Source organism: Dendrobates tinctorius, unplaced genomic scaffold, assembly GCF_039654945.1.
Source record: "Dendrobates tinctorius isolate UK_male_01 unplaced genomic scaffold, ASM3965494v1 ptg000404l, whole genome shotgun sequence".
Taxonomy (NCBI): domain Eukaryota; kingdom Metazoa; phylum Chordata; class Amphibia; order Anura; family Dendrobatidae; genus Dendrobates; species Dendrobates tinctorius.
The window spans coordinates 1,307,268-1,331,835 of NW_027362069.1; the positions used below are offsets into that span (position 1 = coordinate 1,307,268).

General features: G+C 47.5%; 1 protein-coding gene across 1 annotated transcript in view; it reads right to left on the reverse strand.

Moving 5' to 3' along the window:
- The window catches only part of LOC141076410 (uncharacterized), a 46,033-nt gene extending 22,382 nt beyond the window's left edge, over positions 1-23,651 (reverse strand). The window contains exons 1-6 of the mRNA XM_073563861.1: positions 23,518-23,651; positions 8,514-8,663; positions 8,205-8,384; positions 8,007-8,130; positions 7,826-7,923; positions 7,537-7,627 (exon numbers count right to left, since the gene is read on the reverse strand). Of these exons, the coding sequence (XP_073419962.1) occupies positions 7,537-7,627; positions 7,826-7,923; positions 8,007-8,130; positions 8,205-8,384; positions 8,514-8,663; positions 23,518-23,538 (664 nt within the window). The 5' untranslated portion in view covers positions 23,539-23,651. The remainder of the gene's footprint in view (positions 1-7,536; positions 7,628-7,825; positions 7,924-8,006; positions 8,131-8,204; positions 8,385-8,513; positions 8,664-23,517) is intronic.
- Positions 23,652-24,568: the final 917 nt, after the last annotated feature.

A 24,568-nucleotide genomic window follows, 5' to 3' on the forward strand; every position in this document is an offset into this window, starting at 1 on the left:
ATCGCTGATCTGTCACATCACAGATCACTGTGACAGATAAGCAATCTGTCACAGGCATTGAAGAAGACTTCCTCTTGCCTGCGCTTTGCAGGCACTGAGGAAGCCAGCTTCCTCAGGTCCCCGAAGGCCCCCGTCGCCATCTTGGATTCGGGGGCCTGGAGGATAGGAGCCCCCCGCAGCAGCGCTGCACATTGCGCTGCCGTGGGGGGCTCAGGGAAGCACGGAGGGAGCCCCCTCCCTGCCGATGCTTCCCTTTAACTCCCGGTACACCGCGATCATGTTTGATCGCGGTGTGCAAGGGGTTAACGTGTCGGGGGCGGTCCGTGACCACCCCTGACACATAGTGCCGGGTGTCAGCTGTGATAATCAGCTGACACCCGGCCGCGATCAGCGGCGCTCACCACGTGGGCGCCGCTGATCGCGGTAGACGTACTATCCCGTCCACGGTCATACGGGCCCGGGTACCGTGGACGGGATAGTACGTCGCATGTCAGGAAGGGGTTAAAATGTGGTGCCCAAAACTGGACACAATATTCCAGATGAGGTCTGACCAAAGAGGAGTAGAGGGAAATAATGACTTCACGTGATCTAGACTGTATGCTTCTGTTAATACATCCTAGAATTGCATTTGCCTTTTTTGCTGCTGCATCACACTGTTGACTCATATTCAGTCTGTAATCTATTAGTATACCCAAGTCTTTTTCACATGTGCTGTCACTTAGCCCTATTCCTCCCATTCTATATATGCTTTTTTCATTTTTATTGCCCAGATGTAGTACTTTGCATTTCTCCCTGTTAAAAACCATTCTGTTAGTTGCTGCCCACTTCTCCAGTTTATTTAAATCTTTTTGAATCCTCTCTCTCTCTTCTCTAGTATTAGCTATCCCTCCTAGCTTTGTGTCATCAGCAAATTTGATCAGTTTACCCTCAATTCCTTCATCTAAATCATTGATAAAGATGTTGAACAATACAGGGCCCAGGACAGAGCCCTGTGGTACCCCACTTGAGACATTCCTCCAACTGGATGTGCAGCCATTTACGACCACTCTTTGGGTCCGATCACTAAGCCAGTTATGAATCCACCTAACAGTTGCCTTGTCCATTCCATACTTAGTCATTTTTTCAATAAGGATTGTATGAGAGACTTTGTCAAATGCTTTGCTGAAGTCAAGATATACTATATCTACAGCATTTCCTTGATCCACCCAATCAGTGATACCGTCATAGAAGGAAATTAAGTTAGTCTGACATGACTTATTAGTTACAAACCCATGCTGACTCTGTTTAATCACTTCATTCTTATCCAGGTATTGACATACATGTTGTTTAATAATTTGTTCAAAGATCTTTCCTGGTATAGAAGTCAGACTCACCGGCCTATAGTTACCTGGGTCCACCTTCTTCCCCTTTTTGAAGATAGGAACAACATTTGCTCTTCTCCAGTCTTCTGGCACTTCTCCTTTTCTCCAAGAATTTTCAAAGATTATGGAGAGGGGTTCAAAAATTTCTTCTGCTATCTCCTTCAGTACTCTGGGGTGTAATTCATCTGGACCTGGAGACTTGAATTCATTTAGGTTAGCTAAGTGTTTCCTCACTATCTTTCTGTTTATAGATATCCTGGATTCTTCTATTCCCTTAATAGGACAGTGAATAACAGTTGATGTTACATTTCCTTTCTGAGAGAAAACAGATGCAAAATAGGAATTTAAAAGTTCAGCCTTCTCAACATCCTGTCTTACCATGTCATCATTTTCATCCTGTAAAAATCCTATAGCATCTTTGACTTTTCTTTTACTTTTGACATATCCCCAAAATCCTTTATTATTGCTTTTGACATCTCTTGCAAGCCTCAATTCATTTTCAGCTTTAGATAATCTGATTTGTGCCCTGCAGGTTCTGCAGACAGCATTATATTCTTCTTTAGATATGCCTCCCTCTTTCCATTTTATAAACATTTTTTTCTTCCTTTTTAGCATGTGCTTAAGTTCTGTGTTCATCCATCCTGGCTTCCTTAAATGCTTCCTATTCTTCCCTCTTTTCGGAATTGTTAACAACTGTGCTTTGAGAATTTCATTTTTCAAGATTTCCCATCCTTCCTGGACATTTTTGTCTTTAAGGATATCCAGCCATTGGATCCCTCCAATTCTCTTTCTGAATCCCTTAAAATCTGCCTTTCTGAAATCTAACCTTGATGTCTGAGTCTTCACTGGTCTTCCGCCTCTAGTTATCCAAAATTCTAAAATAGCATGGTCGCTACTTCCTAGGGTCCCAGCCACTTTTACCTCCTCAACCATTTCCTCCCTGTTTATAAGGATTAGATCCAAGGTAGCAGTTCCCCTTGTTTTCTCCCTTACCTTTTGGAAGATAAAGTTGTCAGCAAGAGAGGATAAGAATTTCCTTGACCTGTTAGTTTTGCCTGAGAGAGATTCCCAACAAATGTCTGGATAGTTGAAATCTCCCATGACAACTATGTCATATTTTTTGGAGAACTTGGCCATTTGATGCATAAAGAGTTCACCCATAACTTCAGCTTGCACAGGCGGCCTGTAGTAAATGCCTACAATGGTGTCCTTTCCATTGTTCTGTCCTTGTATTCTTACCCAAACAGTTTCCACAGAACTCCCAGTCTCTGAAGCTTCAATCTCTGTGCAGATATACGCGTTTCTAACATACAATGCGACACCCCCTCCTCGTTTATCAAGTCTGTTTCTTGCAAATAAGTTGTATCCTTCTAGTCTTGTATTCCAATCATGTGTATTGTCCCACCAAGTTTCAGTGATTCCAATTACATCATATTTCTTTTCCTGTGTTAATAGTTCCAATTCTCCTTGTTTGTTGCCCATGCTTTCTGCATTAGTATAGAAACATTTTAGTTTGTGATTGGTTTCTCTTTCTTCAATATATTTATTAACTAGATTCTTTCGTCTTTGTTCTTCCTTTCCACTTCTAATAGCAGAGTTCTCAATAGCATTTGTCAGGTGTATGGCTTTTTCTGGTCTTTTGCTTCCCTTCCCATGTTGTTCTAGTTTAAAGCTCTCCTTACATATGGGGGCATATTCAGTGGAGCATCATATGGGGGCATATTCAGTGGAGCATCTTATGGAGGCAGCATATGGGGGCATATTCAGTGGAGCATCTTATGGAGGCAGCATATGGGGGCATATTCAGTGGAGCATCTTATGGAGGCAGCATATGGGGGCATATTCAGTGGAGCATCTTATGGAGGCAGCATATGAGGGCATATTCAGTGTAGCATCTTATGGGGGCAGCATATGAGGGCATATCCAGTGGAGCATCTTATGGGGCAGCATATAAGGGCATATTCAGTGAAGCATCTTATGGAGGCAGCATATGGGGGCATATTCAGTGGAGCATCTTATGGGGGCATATTCAGTGGAGCATCTTATGGAGGCAGCATATGGGGGCATATTCAGTGGAGCATCTTATGGAGGCAGCATATGAGGGCATATTCAGTGTAGCATCTTATGGGGGCAGCATATGAGGGCATATCCAGTGAAGTATCTTATGGGGCAGCATATAAGGGCATATTCAGTGAAGCATCTTATGGAGGCAGCATATGGGGGCATATTCAGTGGAGCATCTTATGGGGGCATATTCAGTGGAGCATAGTATGGGGGCATATTCAGTGGAGCATCTTATGGAGGCGGCATAAGGGGGCATATTCAGTGGAGCATCTTAAGGGGACAGCATATGGAAACATTCGATGGAGCATCTTATGGGGGCAGCATATGGGGATATATTCAATGGAGCATCTTATGGGGCCTATTCTATGGAGCATTTTATGAGGCAGCATATGGAGCATAATCTATGGAATGTCTTATGGGGCCATAACCTTTATGGAGCAGCATATGGGGCATATTATTCTATGGAGCATCTTATGGGGCCATTATTAACCTCTGTGCAGCATTATATGGGGTGCATTTTGTATGGAGCATCTTATGGGGCCATCATGAACTGTATGGAGCATTATATGGGGCTCCTGATTCAATATGGATATTCAAAAACATTCAACCTACTGATGTCTCAATTAATTTTACTTTTATTGGTATCTATTTTTATAGTGGTTTGAAAAAACCACTATATTGTAATCCGAACGCTGCTAACTTATTCTTCTTATTATTATTATTATTAAGTTGATTTCCGCAATTAATACAGTACGAACCGCTACACGCACAGACTACGTTGAGGTGTCGTTTCGAAGCCAGCGTCCACGAGAGGTGTGCTAAGTATTTTTCGTGTCGATCGGATTTGTAGTTTTTGCGCAATTTGCATTTGAAAATTTTTTTTCCCGTCATTGGAATGCACTGTCTCCAATGCTTTTCAATGGGAAATGGCAAAACGTGCCCTGAGGCGATTGAAATGGCAGTTAAGCTCATTGATATGCGCAGGCAGACCAAGTTACTATGCCAACGCCTACGAATGTCACATGACGCCCCAAGGACAGAGCTTCTGCCACATAATATCAGCTCTTAAAGCGAAACCCACAGCACTAATGCAAATCTAGCTTCATCACATGACACATGCCCCTGAGAGAGAATGTACGCCAAAGTTGATTTAGAAGAAGCCCAGCGAGCCAAACTAGCTCTTAAAGGGCCGACGCGCCAAAGTGATTGTTAAAGGGCCGGTGCACCGAAATGAGTCTTAAAGGGCCGACACGCCAAATCGAAAGCTGAGCGACCCCAGGCTCCAAATCGGAGGCTGCGCCACCCCGGCCTCCAAATCGGAGGCCGAGCCACCCCGGCCTCCAAATCGGAGGCCGAGCCACCCCGGCCTCCAGATCGGAGGCTGATTGACCCCTGCCACAAAATCAGACCCTGAGGGGCCCCAACAAAATCGGACCCTGAGGGGCCTCGGCCACAAAATCGGACCCTGATGGGCCCCAGCCACAAAATCGGACCCTGAGGGGCCCCGGCCACAAAATCGGACCCTGAGGGGCCCCAACCACAAAATCGGACCCTGAGGGGCCCCAACCACAAAATCAGACCCTGAGGGGTCCCATCCACAAAATCGGACCCTGGGGGCCCCGGACACAAAATCAGACCCTGTGGGTCCCCGGCCAGAAAATCGGACCCTGAGGGGCCCAACCCACAAAATCGGACCCTGAGGGGCCCCGGCCAGAACATCGGACCCTGAGGGGCCCCGCCCACCAAATTGGACCCTGAGGGGCCCCGCCCACCAAATTGGACCCTGAGGGGCCCCGCCCACCAAATCGGACCCTGAGAGGACCCGCCCGCCAAATCGGACCCTGAGGGGCCCCGCCCACCAAATTGGACCCTGAGGGGCCCCGCCCACCAAATCGGACCCTGAGGGGACCCGCCCGCCAAATCGGACCCTGAGGGGCCCCAACCACAAAATCAGACCCTGAGAGGTCCCAACCACAAAATTGGACCCTGAGGGGCCCCGGACACAAAATCGGACCCTGTGGGGCCCCGGCCACAAAATCGGACCCTCAGGGGCCCAAACCACAAAATCGGACCCTGAGGGGCCCAACCCACAAAAACGGACCCTGAGGGGCCCCAACCACAAAATCGGACCCTGAGGGGCCCCACTCACAATATCGGACCCTGAGGGGCAACACCCACAAAATCTGACCCTGAGGGGCTACACTCACAAAATCGGACCCTGAGGGGCCACAACCCACAAAATAGGAGCCTGAGGGATCCCGGCCAACAATTCAAGCCCTGAGGAGCCCAGGCCAAGGAATCAGATCCTGAGGAGCCCCACCCACCAAATCAGACCCTGAGGCCAAAGTGGCCCCTGAGAGGCACTCACAGTTAAACCGGATCCTGAGTTGAAAGTCTTGCAGGAGCAGCAGGCAAGTCTCTCTTAAAGGGGCAGCCGGGTACGATTTCAAACCACTATCTGTACTTCCTTCAGGAAATACACATCTAGTTATTTTTGAAATTTACCAGTAGCTGCTGCATTTTCCACCCTAGGCTTATACTTGAGTCAATAAGTTTTCCAAGTTTTTGTGTCAAAATTAAGGGGGGGTAGGCTTATACTCGGGTCGGCTTATACTCGAGTATATACGGGTAATCCTCCAATGTCAACTGGACATGGTATGGGGATAGTTTATAGTTCAGTTAGTAAAGGCATCATACTTCTTGCTGTTAACTAGTTAATGCTTTCTTGACCACCACACTGCAGTGTCAAAAGAGGAAGACAGAGAGACAGGCAGCAACATCATATCAGAGAGCTCGTGACCTCAAAACACAAAATCCTCAGATCCTAATATTGTGACATAATATTAAGAATAATATCTATTCATTGATATTGCGCTATTAAATCCACTGACGGATCTGCTGTGAATGGCGAAACTCGCTGATGTGAAAGTAGCCCAAGTCACTGCCGACAGTGTCTGCATTAGTCATACTCGCCAATGGGGGGGGCAGCAAGAAAAGTGCCTAGGGCAGCACAAACTCTAAATACGGCCCTGCCTGCAGGCGTGAATAAATGTATATTACAGCCATCAGCCACGCACAGCTTAGAGATATATCATGGCACAGGTGGAATGTTTGCCCTGTAGATTATCACAATCCTCCTTGAAGTTAGTTGGTTTTAATACAAATTGAAAAGTCAGGATAAAGGGAAACTCTGCTGTTATTATACAGAAATTCACACTCGGCCTCACTGCACATTTACTGTTGTCCATCATAAAAGGGAAGTTTGGCCAGAAAGACTGGACCTGGTCTTGTAGGGACCATGAGACATTCAGCAGCACAGAAGGGAGAGAAGATTCATCCGATAAGATCTCAGGGATCTAGGAAGCCAACAGCATCATTACCCTCCGCTTTCTGTTACAGGCCCATCATAATACCTTTCTTCAAGTGATTTTCTAACTTGTCAGCACACTCTACGTACGCTGTCATTTGGCTTTATAGTTACAGATCTGGGCAGGTAACGGTCAGCGTCTTCTAATGTGAAGGAGACAATGGCTAATGAAATCAGTTATTAACCCTTATATAAGTCAGTTCTGATATGGTGTACCAAGATGGCGTCTGTGTCTTCAGACACCTTGGAAGGAATCCTTGGAATGCAGAAGCTAAGATACTGGATACCATATATGGAAGTGAAGTTGAAATGGACCTATCATAGACTGACACTGGCTACTCAGGAGATTGTGTGACACCCATTTCCTGTCTCTCTGTCTTGAGAATAAACTTCAGTTGTGTGCAAGCCTTTACTGAGAAAGGGGTAGACATCTAACTCTGTGTTCAGTGTGACTCTTTAAGAGTGCACTCGGCCTATATTGGATCAGGTGCAAGCAATCATATAGATCTCTCTTTAAGGGATCACCCTCACACTAATACCAGGGGGTAGGTGGATCCTCCAGGTTGTAAGTTCTATAGAAAAGGTCAAAGTCATTTGAACAGTTTTGGGTGGAGGAGAATGTTGTGGTCAAGAGGCAAAATGGTGATCATGGTAATATGGCCGGACTACACCACCGATAAGGCAGCCACAGCCAGTGACTGAGAAGAATCTGTGACTTCTCTGCATTCAGTGGTTACTACTCACCTGGGTAGTCATATGTGGGAATCTCCTCTTTACACCGCTCATCATCTCTCACATATGTCTCTGTAGTATTAATATGGGTCAGATCTTCACCCTGAAACAAATATTGTAAAAGTCACCGACAGATGGAGAAGTCCCATCTATGATCAGCTCTAGTCCTGCCATCTCCACCGTTCTCATTACACAAGTATAAAACATATAATACTGGTGGATAAAACAAGACTGAGCACAAGACCTTCACAGCCGTCTACACATCATAGGGAAGATCTCCTGACACCTTCTCTCCATCTACCTGATGATCCTGAGGAACATTGGGATCTTCTTGGTTACAGTCCTGTGGAAGAAGAGGACGGGGACATCTCTCTGGTGTTGTCCTCTTACTGGATAGATCTGGAGGAAACACATACAGGGACTGAATTCATTCTCTACATACAGATAATTATAGGCCGTGTGTATTTAGTCCTGTCTATTACCTTGTGATGTGAGGGGTTTGGGAACCTCCATTATGATGGTCTTGTACAGATCTCTGTGTCCTTCTAAATACTCCCACTCCTCCATGGAGAAATAGACAGTGACATCCTGACACCTTATAGGAACCTGACACATACAATGATACCGTCATCCCCCCGATCCCTTCATAGTGTTACTGTATAATGTCCCAGCAGTGTCACCTCTCCAGTCAGCAGCTCAATCATCTTGTAGATGAGTTCTAGGATCTTCTGGTCATTGATGTCTACATGGATCAGGGGGTGAGGTAGAGGCCCTGTGATTGGGCTCAGGGGTCTTCTCCATCCCTCAGACATAGGGTCCTGACAGTGATCACCAGAGGTCTTCTTCACCACTGTGTAATCCTGGTAATGGAGAGACACAGTAATAAATCTCACTACAGACATTTCCAGAGTCCTCACCTCTCCAGTTCTGTCCATCTGTTATTCCCACAGATAAGAATGATGTAATGTGACGTCATCAGAATCTCTCACCTCTCCAGTGAGACTGAAGAGGATCTCTAGGGTGAGGTGTAATATCCTCTCCACCATCTTGTCTCTGTCCATATCCATCCTTGATGGGTAAATCAGGAAAATTTTCTTTTGTAGAAGATCTTCCCTGAGAGGATCCGATAATGTAGAGACCTGAATGAGAAGATGATGAGCCGATGTAACATCATATGAATCCTGTGTAATAATACAATTACTGGAGATAATAAGGGAAACATATGAGATTTATTATTTTACAGTGCTTAGTTTTGTTCCCTGACGTCCCCCCAGTTCCATCACCCTCATTCCCTTCTTTTGAGGTCCATACCATCAGGCTCTTCTGTCCCCTCTCCCTCAGAGTAGCGGTCATATACCGGCCCCCAGGCTCACCCACCCACTTCCTTGACCACTTTTCAGCCTGGCTGCCGCACTTCATGTCCTCAGAAATACCAACTCTTATTCTGGGAGGCTTCAACATCCCCATTAACAGCCCTACTTCCACATCTGCATCCCAGCTTCTATCACTAACCACCTCTCTTGGCCTCTCACAGCTCTCAACCTCTGAGACACAGAAAGACGGTAACACCCTTGACCAGGTCTGTGTCCGGCTTTGCTCAATCTCCTACCTAAATAACTCACCACTTCCCCTCTCTGACCACAACATTCTCTCCTTCACGCTCACAAATCCTCGCCCACCCCAGCACACTCCTACCTATCACACATTCAGAAATCTACAAGCCATTAACCCTCAGACACTTTTAGACTCCCTACAATCTTCCGTCCCCAATCTCCTCTTTTTCCTGTAATGATCTGGCTGTTCATCACTACAACACACTCTTACAACCACCCTTAAACAGGTAGCGCCCCTCACCCTCAGAACCTCCAAACACAGAGTAAAACAGCCCTGGCTCACATCGCAAACTCAATTTCTCCAGCGATGCTCTAGGAGTGCTGAACGCCGATGGAGAAAAACCCGCACAGCAGAAGACTTCATCCACTTCAAATTTATGTTAAGAACCTACAACTCTGCCCTTCACCTCGCCAAACAGACCTACTTCACCACCCTGATCTCCTCACTAGCCAACAACCCCAAGAAACTTTTTGACACTTTTCACTCCCTCCTCAGGCCAAAAGCACAAGCTCCTATCTCAGACATTTGTGCAAATGACCTGGCCTCCCATTTTATAGAGAAAATAGATAATATCCGTCAGGACATCCGCTCCCAACCACCAAGTGCTGTGACTCCCATCCCTAATTGCATTTCCCCTGGCTCACTTTCCATATTTGATCCCATCACAGAAGAAGAAGTCTCCAGACTCCTATCTTCTTCTCGCCCAACTACATGCACTACCGACCCCATTCCCTCACAACTCCTCCAGTCTCTTTCTCCAGTCATCACAACTCACTTAACTACAATCTTTAATCTCTCCCTCTCCTCAGGCATTTTCCCATCCTCCTTCAAACACTATCATTACTCCATTATTAAAGAAACCTGCTCTCGACCCATCCTAGTCTACTGCAGCCTTACCCGTTACCTCTCCTCTCACTCCCTCCTAGACCCTTCACAGTCTGGCTTCCGACCCCTACATTCGACTGAAAGTGCACTTATCAAAGTGACCAATGACTTTCTGACAGCAAAATGTAACGGTGAACACTCTCTGCTCATTCTTCTCGACCTTTCTGCAGCTTTCGACACTGTTGACCACCGTTTCCTACTCCATAGGCTCCAGTCACTAGGCATTAAGGACATCGCTCTCTCCTGGTTCTCTTCCTATCTCTCTGACCGCTCCTTCAGTGTTTTGTTTGCTGGCTCCACGTTATCTCCTCTTCCTCTCGCTGTCGGGGTACCTCAGGACTCAGTCCTTGGCCCCCTTCTCTTCTCTCTCTACACGGCCCCAATTGGACAGACCATCAGCAGATTTGGCTTTCAGTACCATCTTTATGCTGATGATACACAACTATATATGCCATCCCCTGACCTTACCCCCGCTGTACTACAGAACGCCAGTGACTGTCTGTCCGCAGTCTCCAACGTCATGTCCGCTCTCTATCTGAAACTTAACCTCTCAAAAACTGAACTTCTTCTGCTCCCGCCATCTACTAACCTCCCTAAATATGTCATTTCCCTCACCGTAGGTGGCACCATAATAACACCCCGGCAGCAGGCGAGCTGTCTGGGTGTTATGTTTGACACCAACCTCTCCTTCACATCCCATATACAATGTCTTGCCTGCTCTTGCCGCTTACACCTAAAGAACATCTCTAGAATCTGCCATTTTCTCACCAGGGAAACAAAAAAAACCGTCATTGTCACTCTGATACACTCCCGCCTGGACTACTGCAATGATCTATTAATTGGCCTCCCCGCTACTCGACTTTGCCCTCTCAAGTCCATATTTAATGCAGCAGCCAGGGTCTTCTATCTGGCTAATCGGTACTTGGACGCGTCCGCTCTTCGCCAGTCCTTACATTGGCTGCCCATTCATTATAGGGTCCAATTCAAAGTACTTGTTCTCACCCACAAAGCTCTCCACAGTGCGGCACCCCCCTACATCTCCTCCCTCATTTCCGTCTATCGGCCTAGCCGACCGCTGCGCTCTGCAAAAGGCTTTCGACTAACCTCTGCACTAATCCGCGCCTCCCACTCCCGACTCCAAGACTTCTCCCGCGCTGCGCCAATCCTCTGGAATGCTCTACCCCAAGAAATTAGGACTATCCACAATTTGCACAGTTTTAGGCGCTCTCTCAAAACACATCTATTCAGAGCAGCCTATCACGTTCACTAATCAAAGTCATTTTATGTGCAAGTGTGAGTATGTAGCCCATTCACTATCTCTGTCCCCCACCTTCTCAAGAAGGCTGGACCATCATTGTAAATACATCATTGTAAATACACACCTGTACTTTGTATCTCCCCCACCTCATTGTAGATTGTAAGCTCTCACGAGCATGGTCGTCTTATTTTACTTTAATTATTGTATTGTTAACGTTGTTACTTATGACTTGTGTTTTGAAACTGTTAAACTGTAAAGCACTGCGGAATATTTTGGCGCTATATAAAGATTATTATTATTTTATCTACTAATAAAACCTATATATTTAGGTCACAGACAACAAGCAGTTTCCTCCTCGGAGTCGGCAGCTGAACACGTTCCTCATAGACTCATCTTCCATAACGCTAATTCTCGTCTCATTACCGACACTGGAATCGGCATTAGCAATACTGCAGAAGATATTCATTACACGCGACATGAGAAATAACTCCTTCATGATGAGGACGACATCTTCATCTTCTACTGCGGCTCTAGAGACAGATTTGGCCAGAGTCGGTCACTGCCTCCATCCCCACCGGCCGTCTATATGAAGGTTTCCCGTCTTCCCCGCACTGGAATCTTCTCTCACGTTAGATCTCAGCTCTGAGTCACACACAGAAGTTTGAGGCTTTTAGAAAAGATTTTTAGTTTCCACAATCAACGCGGACAGAAATGATCTGCTCCCAAAGTCTCCATGTACAGTGATTTATGGGGTTTATTTCTGGCCTTAGGCTTTCCTATATTACAAGAAAAACTCCAGAAAAAGCCGATATTAAAATGTTTCTAAAGAAAATTGGCTCCAACAATTCTTCTAAGAAGAAAAAAAATAACAAAAAAGCAGAAGACACATTTTATAATTTTTGACATGTTAAACATTTATTAAAAAGAAATTAATCTTTTTGGGCCCCAGAACATAGATGTACACCGCAGGGATGGCACAGGAGCGGCTGCAACAAAAACCCTGAGAGTTTAACCACTTGCTGATGTGAAAAGCAAACATGGCATCTAAGAAGTTGTGACAGAGTTTGGCTGAATGCCCCCCGCCTCCAAGTGCTCGATAGTATGGGGCGGCCTAGTTACTGCGATACTTACATGCCTAATAATGGGGTCTGGGCTGCAATGTATGAAGGTCTATTAGGCCGGGCCAGAGGCAGCGTCCAATAAGTTACCTTATAACGCCCCCATACACATTAGACTAAAGTTCCATGAAGGCACTGATTTCGGGGGGTTTGGCCGACCATATAATGTATTTGGGGGCCTCCCGACAGATGTCAGGGCAGAGAAGGATCCGGCATCCTGAATTTCAGAGGATAATCTGTTTGTTCTTCCTGTAGATAATCCTCCTCTAGAGGAGTCTGGAGGCGACTCTCTCATACAGACCACAGGAAAGCTGGAATATTTGTGTGTATGGGGGAGTCGGGAGAGATAGCCGTTTGCCAAATGACCATTCAGCCAACTCTGATCTCATCTGTATGGGGCCGTTAGTATTATGTGGCGCCCCTGAGGGTTCAGTCGCCGCAGAGTTACTGCACCTCCTCCTGAGGTGTGGTACCCCACCATCCAGGTAAGGTGGAGACACCTGACCACACTCCAACACCGGCACCTCCACACCACAAAGTAGTGTAGCAAAGCACCACGGGTGGCTCCCTGCTTGGAGTGTAGCAAAGCACCTTTGGTGGCTCCCTGCTTGGAACACGAAACGTGCTGGGAGGCGGGTGGAGTTTAGTTTGCACTCAAAAGAGCGGGAAGAGTTTAGGATTTGGTCAGTCTGACAGAGTCAGAGGAGGAGAGAAGATCCCCGGAGTGGGATGGATGGAAGTAAGTGCTGCAGCCGACCTCAGTGACCTGGGTCCGCTGGCACAGGAAGGAGACATTATAGAAAGCCTGACTCTCCATGAGAAGGAAAGGATTGTACGGAACGCAAGGAGAGGAGGATTAAGGATTAGGGTTAGAGGAGAACCCTTCCCAAGTTCACATCGCAAGGCCGGGGTCCGGTCCCCGAGGTTGTATGGATACTAATGGTCCTGCAGCAGACACCGGAGGAATAGAAGTTGTCACCACTTTATTCCTACACAAGACTTGTGGGCACAACAGCATCATGAGTGAGCCGGGACTAGGTAGTAAGGAGTCCCCGAAGCAGGCCACAGCTGTCTGCCGTACAAGTAGAGTTCATAGGAACATCTGACAGGAGGAACTCCAGTGTAACTCAGTACTGTGATTACTATAGGCGCAACAAGGGAGACATTCAGAAAAGGCATATGTTGGCGGAGTGTTGGAAAGGAGTACTTTATCTTACCTGGAAGTTGGCTGAGCTCCTGACCCGGAGGACACGGCACGGATGCGGGCGCTTGTACCACAACAGACTGTGAGTAAAGCTTTGGAACTAAATGCCCTGGTGTCCTCCACTTATTCCTGCATCCACCTGCTCAGCACTGCTACATCCCTCGTGCCTGACACTGCACCATCTACGTGTCACTTCACCTACACTGCCCTGGGACTACAGCCCTGCCTGTGGAGGGCTATAACATCATTGCTGCACCACACCATCTGTCCCAGAGGATCTGTCTGCAGCCTCTGCTTAACATCTTCATTGCCGAACGCCACAGGTGGCATCATGAATCATTCATTCATAAACTGTAACTATCAGAAACAGACTGAACTCATTCCCTCTTTACAATGGGCGCCCAGGGCCATGGGCCGGGTCCCAGCTGCCGTGACATCTCCCATTGAAGCTCATCGGGCCCGGTACCGAGTACCCCGCCGGCCCTGGGAGGGCGACCCAACTTGGCGTCGCGAACAGGATGACGAAGCCCGGTACCACCGGGTTCTGTGTACCTCAGATTTATTGGACTTAAAACATTGCTGAAAATGTGCCAAAATAACCACATTTATAGACTGTAAAATGGACTCTAAAAATGGCCGCCGACACGGTGAAGAAGGGCGTGACAACATGGGTGGTCCTAAGAAAAGACCACAAACTGTCCAGGGCCTCCCCTGCCTGAACTTCTATGCAACCGCAACATGGCCCACCCCCAGAGGGGTTCGTATACTGGCTTGGTATGGAGGAGTAGGAAGAAGACGCCGCCCCCAGAAGGAGGAGCGAGAGTCGGTGGCGGGAAAGGAGTCCAGACAGGAAGAAGGAGAGACCACCATGATGAAAGAAGGAAGGAGGCCCGAAGAGAGCACGGAGGTTGAGCTGAACCTCCCCCGGCACACTGGCTGAAGGCTCCAATCAGACTCCCAACATGAACCGTCAGCAGCTGGAAGACGTGATAACCCAGCTGACTACCCGTCTGCGGCTGAGACAGGAGGCACTTTGGATCCTGAACTGGCAGCACGCCCGGGAGGGGCCCACGCCATCAGCACCTCTATCACCGGTACCTGTCGCTGCTGCTGTACCACCGGTACCTTCACCCGCAGTACCTGTCGATGCTGCACCGGATCTCCCTCAGGCAGCACCCATGGAACCGACGGCTGCTGCAATGTTACCGGCAGCGCCTGTCTCCACCTCCATGCTGCAATTACCGCTGGTCGCGGCCTGCCAAGAGGAGTTGTTTGAGGGCTGGGGAGCTGAAGCAGAGGAAGTAGAGCCCCAACCTGGACCTGACACGGCTGCGCAGGCCCCACCAGAGACCCCTGCGGACCCGGAGCCGCCATCTGCTCCACCGCCGCCACCAGCAGCTGATTGGACTATGCCGGTGGATGTCCATGCTTTCGACTGCCGTCCCAAACCTGCAACGGAGCATCGCCAGGAGGCTCCAGGTACGTCTGCTGCCCCTACATCTGGGCAGGCCTCGGGGTGTGTAACTGCTGCAGTGTCCGGACAGGTCGTGCTGGACCTTGTCTGGGACTGGGACTATGAGCCCTGGGGGGAAACACCTGAACCCCTAGCAGTAGTGCCCTTGTCTACGGTGGGTAGAAGCAGATCCTGGGAGGAGGATGAGACCATGGCCAAATGTCAGACCATCCACCAGCTGGCAGTCAAGCAGAGAGAATGGGAACAGCGGAGGCTGGCTGTGCTGGGCCCTGATCTGGACCAGAAGGAAAAGGTCCGTGCCGGTCACTACAGTCCCCGGGACTCAGCAGGATGGGGTCAGGTCCTGAATGTTAATCATGAGCGGGGGTTTTGTTTCATCACCGACCCCAAGTGGATCTCAGACCTATTCTTCAGCAGGAGGGATGTGGAGTCTCACCTCAGAAAGGGACACCCTGCCAGAGACCTGCAACCAGGGGAATACGCTACTTTTAACCGGCATGAGGGGTTACGTGGCTGGTACGCTATGAATATACGCCAAGAAAGAAAAGACCTATGTCCCTCCGGCAGGAATACCTCCCACTGTGGTGATCACACCTGCCAAGGCCAGGCAGGCTACAGCCAACCCTGTTAACCACCCTATGGTACAGGTAGTTGCACCCGCTGTACCTCAGGCAGAAATTCCACCAGCTGCCACCACCTCGTCCTATGTGAACCCACAAGCAGGAAGAGGATGCCCACCAGTTCTCCCCTGGCAGCAGCCCAAGTCATCAGCTTCCAGCACCCCAGGAGGGGACCACCAACACTAAAGAGCATACCAATAACTAACTCTGTTACCCAGGAGGGTATTTGCACCATTGTGCCTGTTTTTTCTATTTTTGTTATGATGTTTTCTTGTTGATTCCAGTTTTTGTTGCCCAGTTTTATTGGCAGTGTTTTTCTTACTGAACTGTGGAGATCATGGACACTGAATGATCCAGAACTGTTAAGTATATAGTTGCACCTCTTTAGGTGCTCTTTCTTGGTTTTACATAAGTCTTTTAGGAATAAGGACTACCTCAACTAATTAGCGTTTTACTTTTGGAATAAGGACATTTCATGACATCTTGGCTGGATCAATGTCTATATTGCACTTATTAATAATGTTTAGCACTTTTTGATAGTAAAAATAAATAATGATAGTGGTTAATAAAGGTATTGATCGTACTAGAACAGATTTTATAGCTGACAGTGAGATCTAGGAAAGATGTGAAATTTGAATAAAGATTTAAAGTTACAGGTGACAAACCAGGCATCAGCGGTTGTCACTTAGGCTCAAGAAAATGTGAAAGAAGAAATATGTTAATGAGAATACTTGAAGTGGTAGTTAGAGTTGAGCGATACCGTCCGATACTTCAAAGTATCGTATCGGATGGTATCGGCCGATCTTTAAAAAAAGTATCGGTATCGCCGATTCCGATACCGGAAGTCCCATTCAAGTCTATGGGACTTCCGGTATCGGAATAAGAAAAACCCTTTCCTGCCCTTGTACAGCCTCTCTGGGGTCTGTACGGGCCTTTCGGGGGGCTGTGCCGGCCTGCCAGGGGGTCTGTGCAGGCTCCGGTGGTCTGTGCCGGCCTGCCGGGGGGCTGTGCCGGCCTGCCGGTGGTCTGTGCAGGCTCCGGGGGGCTGTGCCGGCCTGCCGGGGGGCTGTGCCGGCCTGCCGGGGGGCTGTGCCGGCCTGCCGGGGGGCTGTGCAGGCTCCGGGGGGCTGTGCCGGCCTGCCGGGGGGCTGTGCCGGCCTGCCGGGGGGCTGTGCAGGCTTCGGGGGTCTGTGCAGGCATCGTCCGATGGGACTACAAGTCCCATCGGGCGATGCCTGCTACCATGACAGTGATTGACACATTAGCCAATGATGGGACAGTAATAGTCCTATCATCCGGCTAATGTGTTGAATGTAAAAAAAAAAAAAAATTACATGCTACATACATACAACATGCATACTACATACATGCTACATTCATACTACATACTACATACATGCTACATTCATACTACATACTACATACATGCTACATACATGCTACATTCATACTACATAAATACTACATGCAACATACATACTACATATATACTACATACATACTACATATATACTACATGCATGCTACATACATACTGCATGCTACATACATACCACATATATACTACATGCATGCTACATGCATGCTACATGCATGCTACATGCTACATGCTACATGCATGCTACATACATAGTACATGCTACATGCATGCTACATACATACTACATGCTACATACTACATATATACTACATGCATGCTACATACATACTACATGCTACATACTACATATATACTACATGCATGCTACATACATACTACATGCTACATACTACATATATACTACATGCATGCTACATACATACTACATGCTACATACTACATATATACTACATGCATGCTACATACATACTACATGCTACATACTACATATATACTACATGCATGCTACATACATACTACATGCTACATACATACTACATATATACTACATGCATGCTACATACATACTACATGCTACATACATACTACATATATACTACATGCATGCTACATACATACTACATGCTACATACATACTACATATATACTACATGCATGCTACATACATACTACATGCTACATACATACTACATGCTACATACATACTACATGCTACATACATACTACATGCTACATACATACTATGTATATACTACATGCATGCTACATACATACTACATGCTACATACATACCACATACATACTACATACATGCTACATATATACTACATATATACTACATGCATGCTACATACATACTACATGCTACATACATACTACATGCTACATACATACTACATATATACTACATACATACTACATACATAATACATGCTACATACATACTACATATATACTACATGCATGCTACATACATACTACATGCTACATACATACCACATACATACTACATGCATGCTACATGCTACATATATACTACATATATACTACATGCATGCTACATACATACTACATGCTACATACATACTACATACATACTACATGCATGCTACATACATACTACATACATACTACATGCTACATACATACCACATACATACTACATACATACTACATGCTACATACATTCATACATATATACTACATGCATGCTACATACATACTACATATATACTACATGCATGCTACATACATACTGCATGCTACATGCATGCTACATACATACTACATACATACTACATGCTACATACATACCACATATATACTACATACATACAATACATTCATACAATACATACATAGACATACAGTACATATAACATAGAGTAACATACTTACCAATACTTGTCACATTGTTCCCCGAAGCCATTGTCTTTTCCGGAATAAATATTAACATAACAAACCACAAAAATACTCACCCACGATCCGAAGCAGTCCACGAGTGTGTCCCACGACGATCTTGGGTAGAGAACTGCAGCATCAGCTGATGCTGCCGTTCTCTACGGGCTGCAGGAATCCAATGACGGAAGGTAGGTATCCTTCCGCACTGTATTCCTCCGCCACTTAAAAAAAAAAAAAGTCCCTAGTCTCACTTTATGCCATTGTGGAAATTCCCACACAGCAATGGCATAAAGTGAGACTAGGGACTTTTTTTTTTTTAAGTGGCGGAGGAATACAGTGCGGAAGGATACCTACCTTCCGTCATTGGATTCCTGCAGCCCGTAGAGAACGGCAGCATCATCTGATGCTGCAGTTCTCTACCCAAGATCGTCGTGGGACACACTCGTGGACTGCTTCGGATCGTGGGTGAGTATTTTTGTGGTTTGTTATGTTAATATTTATTCCGGAAAAGACAATGGCTTCGGGGAACAATGTGACAAGTATTGGTAAGTATGTTACTCTATGTTATATGTACTGTATGTCTATGTATGTATTGTATGAATGTATTGTATGTATGTAGTATATATGTGGTATGTATGTAGCATGTAGTATGTATGTAGTATGTATGTAGCATGCATGTAGCATGCAGTATGTATGTAGCATGCATGTAGTATATATGTAGTATGTATGTAGCATGCATGTAGTATGTATGTGGTATGTATGTAGCATGTAGTATGTATGTAGCATGCATGTAGTATATATGTAGTATGTATGTAGCATGTAGTATGTATGTAGTATGTATGTAGTATGTATGTGGTATGTATGTAGCATGTAGTATGTATGTAGCATGCATGTAGTATGTATGTAGTATGTATGTAGTATGTATGTGGTATATATGTAGTATGTATGTAGCATGTATGTGGTATGTATGTAGCATGTATGTGGTATGTATGTAGCATGTAGTATATATGTAGTATGTAGTATGTATGTAGTATGTATGTGGTATGTATGTAGCATGTAGTATGTATGTAGCATGCATGTAGTATGTATGTAGCATGCATGTAGTATGTATGTAGTATGCATGTAGTATGCATGTAGTATGTATGTAGTATGTATGTAGTATGTATGTAGTATGTATGTAGCATGTATGTAGTATGTACGTAGTATATATGTAGCATGTATGTGGTATGTATGTAGCATGTAGTATGTATGTAGCATGCATGTAGTATATATGTAGTATGTATGTAGTATGTATGTGGTATGTATGTAGCATGTAGTATGTATGTAGCATGCATGTAGTATGTATGTAGCATGCATGTAGTATGTATGTAGCATGCATGTAGTATGTATGTAGCATGCATGTAGCATGCATGTAGTATGTATGTAGTATGTATGTAGCATGCAGCATGTATGTAGCATGTATGTAGTATGTATGTAGTATATATGTAGTATGTATGTAGCATGTATGTAGCATGCATGTAGTATGTATGTAGTATTTTTTTTTTTTTAACATTTAACACATTAGCCGGATGATGGGACTACTACTGTCCCATCATTGGCTAATGTGTCAATCACTGTCATGGTAGCAGGCATCGCCAGATGGGACTTGTAGTCCCATCGGACGATGCTTGCACAGACCCCCGGACATCAGCACAGCCCCCCGGCAGGCCGGTACAGACCCCCACAGGGTGCACAGACCACCGGCAGGCCGGCACAGCCCCCCGACAGGCCGGTACAGACCCCCACAGGGTGCACAGACCACCGGCAGGCCGGCACAGCCCCCCGGCAGGCCGGTACAGACCCCGGGCAGTCCACACAGCCCCCCGGCAGGCCGGCAGAGACCCCCGGAAGGCCCGAAATGACGGCGCATCATGATGCGCACACACCGCGCATCATGATGACGTCATTTCGGCTGTCAATCAACTGAACTTCCGATTCCGATGCCGATTTCCGATATTGAAAAAATATCGGAAGTCGGTATCGGAATTCCGATACAGCAAGTATCGGCCGATACCCGATACTTGCGGTATCGGAATGCTCAACACTAGTGGTAGTGTGTTTACTGCCAATAGCACTTTGAATTAGGTACTGTATTAGGACATAGATAGTTAGTTAAAATTGCTTGCAATGTTCAAGAATGAGTGCCTCCCACATTGGGAAGTTTAGATAATTGTTTATTAGCATATCAAAATTTTTGTATGTCCTGTATCTGTCCATCTTTGTTTCTCTTGCAGCCCGCGGACGTGCTGTGTTTAAAGGGGTGGTATGTGGCGCCCCTGAGGGTTCAGTCGCCACAGAGGTACTGCACCTCCTCCTGAGGTGTGGTACCCCATCATCCAGGTAAGGTGGAGACACCTGACCACACTCCAACACCGACACCCCCACACCACAAAGTAGTGTAGCAAAGCACCACGGGTGGCTCCCTGCTTGGAGTGTAGCAAAGCACCTTTGGTGGCTCCCTGCTTGGAACACGAAACGTGCTGGGAGGCGGGTGGAGTTTAGTTTGCACTCAAAAGAGCGGGAAGAGTTTAGGATTTGGTCAGTCTGACAGAGTCAGTGGAGGAGAGAAGATCCCCGGAGTGGGATGGATGGAAGGAAGTGCTGCAGCCGACCTCAGTGACCTGGGTCCGCTGGCACAGGAAAGAGACATTATAGAAAGCCTGACTCTCCATGAGAAGGAAAGGATTGTATGGAACGTAAGGAGAGTAGGACTAAGGATTAGGGTTAGAGGAGAACCCTTCCCAAGTTCACAGCACAAGGCCGGGGTCTGGTCCCCGAGGTTGTATGGATACTAATGGTCCTGCAGCAGACACCGGAGGAATAGAACTAAAAACAAGGAGAAACAAAGAGTATATGTTACCAAAAAATTATAACAAAAAATTTTTTTGTGGGCGCCCCTGGTCAAAATGAGAGCGAGAGAGAGCGCTGTATAATGAGGCCCAGGCTTTATAGTGAAGGGATAGGAGTCTGAGGAAAGGGCTGTTCTCAGGAGCTACAGTCTGAGGAAAGAGCTAAAAAGCATTCACTAGACCCCTGTACAGCTGTATAACGAGGCCCAGGCTTTATAGTGAAGGGACAGGAGTGAGGGCTTGTGCCCAGGAGCTACAGACTGAGGAAAGGGCTAAAAAGCCTTCACTAGACCCCTGTACAGCTGTATAATGAGGCCCAGGCTTTATAGTGAAGGGACAGGAGTGAGGGCCTGTTCCCAGGAGCTACAGTCTGAGGAAAGGACTAAAAAGCCTTCACTAGACCCCTGTACAGCTGTATAATGAGGCCCAGGCTTTATAGTGAAGGGACTGGAGTGAGGGCCTGTGCCCAGGAGCTACAGTCTGAGGAAAGGGCTAAAAAGCCTTCACTAGACCCCTGTACAGCTGTATAATGAGGCCCAGGCTTTATAGTGAAGGGACAGGAGTGAGGGCTTGTGCCCAGGAGCTACAGACTGAGGAAAGGGCTAAAAAGCCTTCCCTAGACCCCTGTACAGCTGTATAATGAGGCCCAGGCTTTATAGTGAAGGGACAGGAGTGAGGGCCTGTTCCCAGGAGCTACAGTCTGAGGAAAGGGCTAAAAAGCCTTCACTAGACCCCTGTACAGCTGTATAATGAGGCCCAGGCTTTATAGTGAAGGGACAGGAGTGAGGGCCTGTGCCCAGGAGCTACAGTCTGAGGAAAGGGCTAAAAAGCATTCAGCAGACCCCTGTACAGCTGTATAATGAGGCCCAGGCTTTATAGTGAAGGGACAGGAGTGAGGGCCTGTTCTCAGGAGCTACAGTCTGAGGAAAGGGCTAAAAAGCATTCACTAGACCCCTGTACAGCTGTATAATGAGGCCCAGGCTTTATAGTGAAGGGACAGGAGTGAGGGCTTGTGCCCAGGAGCTACAGACTGAGGAAAGGGCTAAAAAGCCTTCCCTAGACCCCTGTACAGCTGTATAATGAGGCCCAGGCTTTATAGTGAAGGGACAGGAGTGAGGGCCTGTTCCCAGGAGCTACAGTCTGAGGAAAGGGCTAAAAAGCCTTCACTAGACCCCTGTACAGCTGTATAATGAGGCCCAGGCTTTATAGTGAAGGGACAGGAGTGAGGGCCTGTGCCCAGGAGCTACAGTCTGAGGAAAGGGCTAAAAAGCATTCACTAGACCCCTGTACAGCTGTATAATGAGGCCCAGGCTTTATAGTGAAGGGACAGGAGTGAGGGCCTGTTCCCAGGAGCTACAGTCTGAGGAAAGGGCTAAAAAGCCTTCACTAGACCCCTGTACAGCTGTATAATGAGGCCCAGGCTTTATAGTGAAGGGACAGGAGTGAGGGCCTGTTCTCAGGAGCTACAGTCTGAGGAAAGGGCTAAAAAGCATTCACTAGACCCCTGTACAGCTGTATAATGAGGCCCAGGCTTTATAGTGAAGGGACAGGAGTGAGGGCCTGTTCTCAGGAGCTACAGTCTGAGGAAAGGGCTAAAAAGCATTCACTAGACCCCTGTACAGCTGTATAATGAGGCCCAGGCTTTATAGTGAAGGGACAGGAGTGAGGGCTTGTGCCCAGGAGCTACAGTCTGAGGAAAGGGCTAAAAAGGCTTCACTAGACCCTGTACAGCTGTATAATGAGGCCCAGGCTTTATAGTGAAGGGACAGGAGTGAGGGCTTGTGCCCAGGAGCTACAGACTGAGGAAAGGGATAAAAAGCCTTCACTAGACCCCTGTACAGCTGTATAATGAGGCCCAGGCTTTATAGTGAAGGGACAGGAGTGAGGGCCTGTGCACAGGAGCTACAGTCTGAGGAAAGGGCTAAAAAGGCTTCACTAGACCCTGTACAGCTGTATAATGAGGCCCAGGCTTTATAGTGAAGGGACAGGAGTGAGGGTCTGTGCCCAGGAGCTACAGTCCGAGGAAAGGGCTAAAAAGCCTTCACTAGACCCCTGTACAGCTGTATAATGAGGCCAGGCTTTATAGTGAAGGGACAGGAGGGAGAAAAGTGGGGAGAGGAGCAAGAAGAGCCGGACTGCCCATCACTAACCTGCAGAGCCGCACTCCACATATATGGCTGCTCTGTGCGCACAGGACCTGTGATGAGGTCACAGGAGGGGAGGAGTCAGGAGTCACATGATCAGGGGCCTCAGTGTGTGCAGGACTCTGCTGTGCTGGTTGTCATGGTGCTGGATGAGGGGAAGTTTCTGTGTGGGGTCAGGAGGGGTTTACAGGGTGGATGTAGCAGAGCCGTGTGTGTACGAGGTGTACGGAGCGGAGCCGTGTGTGTACGAGGTGTACGGAGCGGAGCCGCAAGTGTACGAGGTGTACGGAGCGGAGCCGCGTGTGTACGAGGTGTACGGAGCGGAGCCGTGTGTGTACGAGGAGTACGGAGCGGAGCCGTGTGTGTACGAGGTGTACGGAGCGGAGCAGTGTGTGTACGAGGTGTACGGAGCGGAGCCGCGTGTGTACGAGGTGTACGGAGCGGAGTCATGTGTGTACGAGGTGTACGGAGCGGAGCCGCGTGTGTACGAAGTGTACGGAGCGGAGCCGCGTGTGTACGAGGTGTACGGAGCAGAGCCGTGTGTGTACGAAGTGTACGGAGCGGAGCCGCGTGTGTGTACGAGGTGTACGGAGCGGAGCCGCGTGTGTACGAGGTGTACGTAGCGGAGCCGCGTGTGTACGAGGTGTACGGAGCGGAGCCGCGTGTGTACGAGGTGTACGGAGCGGAGCCGCGTGTGTACGAGGTGTATGGAGCGGAGCCGCGTGTGTACGAGGTGTACGTAGCGGAGCCGCATGTGTACGAGGTGTACGGAGCGGAGCCGCGTGTGTACGAGGTGTACGGAGTGGAGCCGTGTGTGTACGAGGTGTACGGAGCGGAGCCGTGTGTGTATGAGGTGTACGGAGCAGAGCTGCGTGTGTACGAGCTGTACGAGCCGTGTGTGTACGAGGTGTACGGAGCGGAGCCGTGTGTGTACGAGGTGTACGGAGCGGAGCCGTGTGTGTACGAGGTGTATGGAGCGGAGCCGTGTGTGTATGAGGTGTACGGAGCAGAGCTGCGTGTGTACGAGGTGTACGGAGCAGAGCTGCTTGTGTACGAG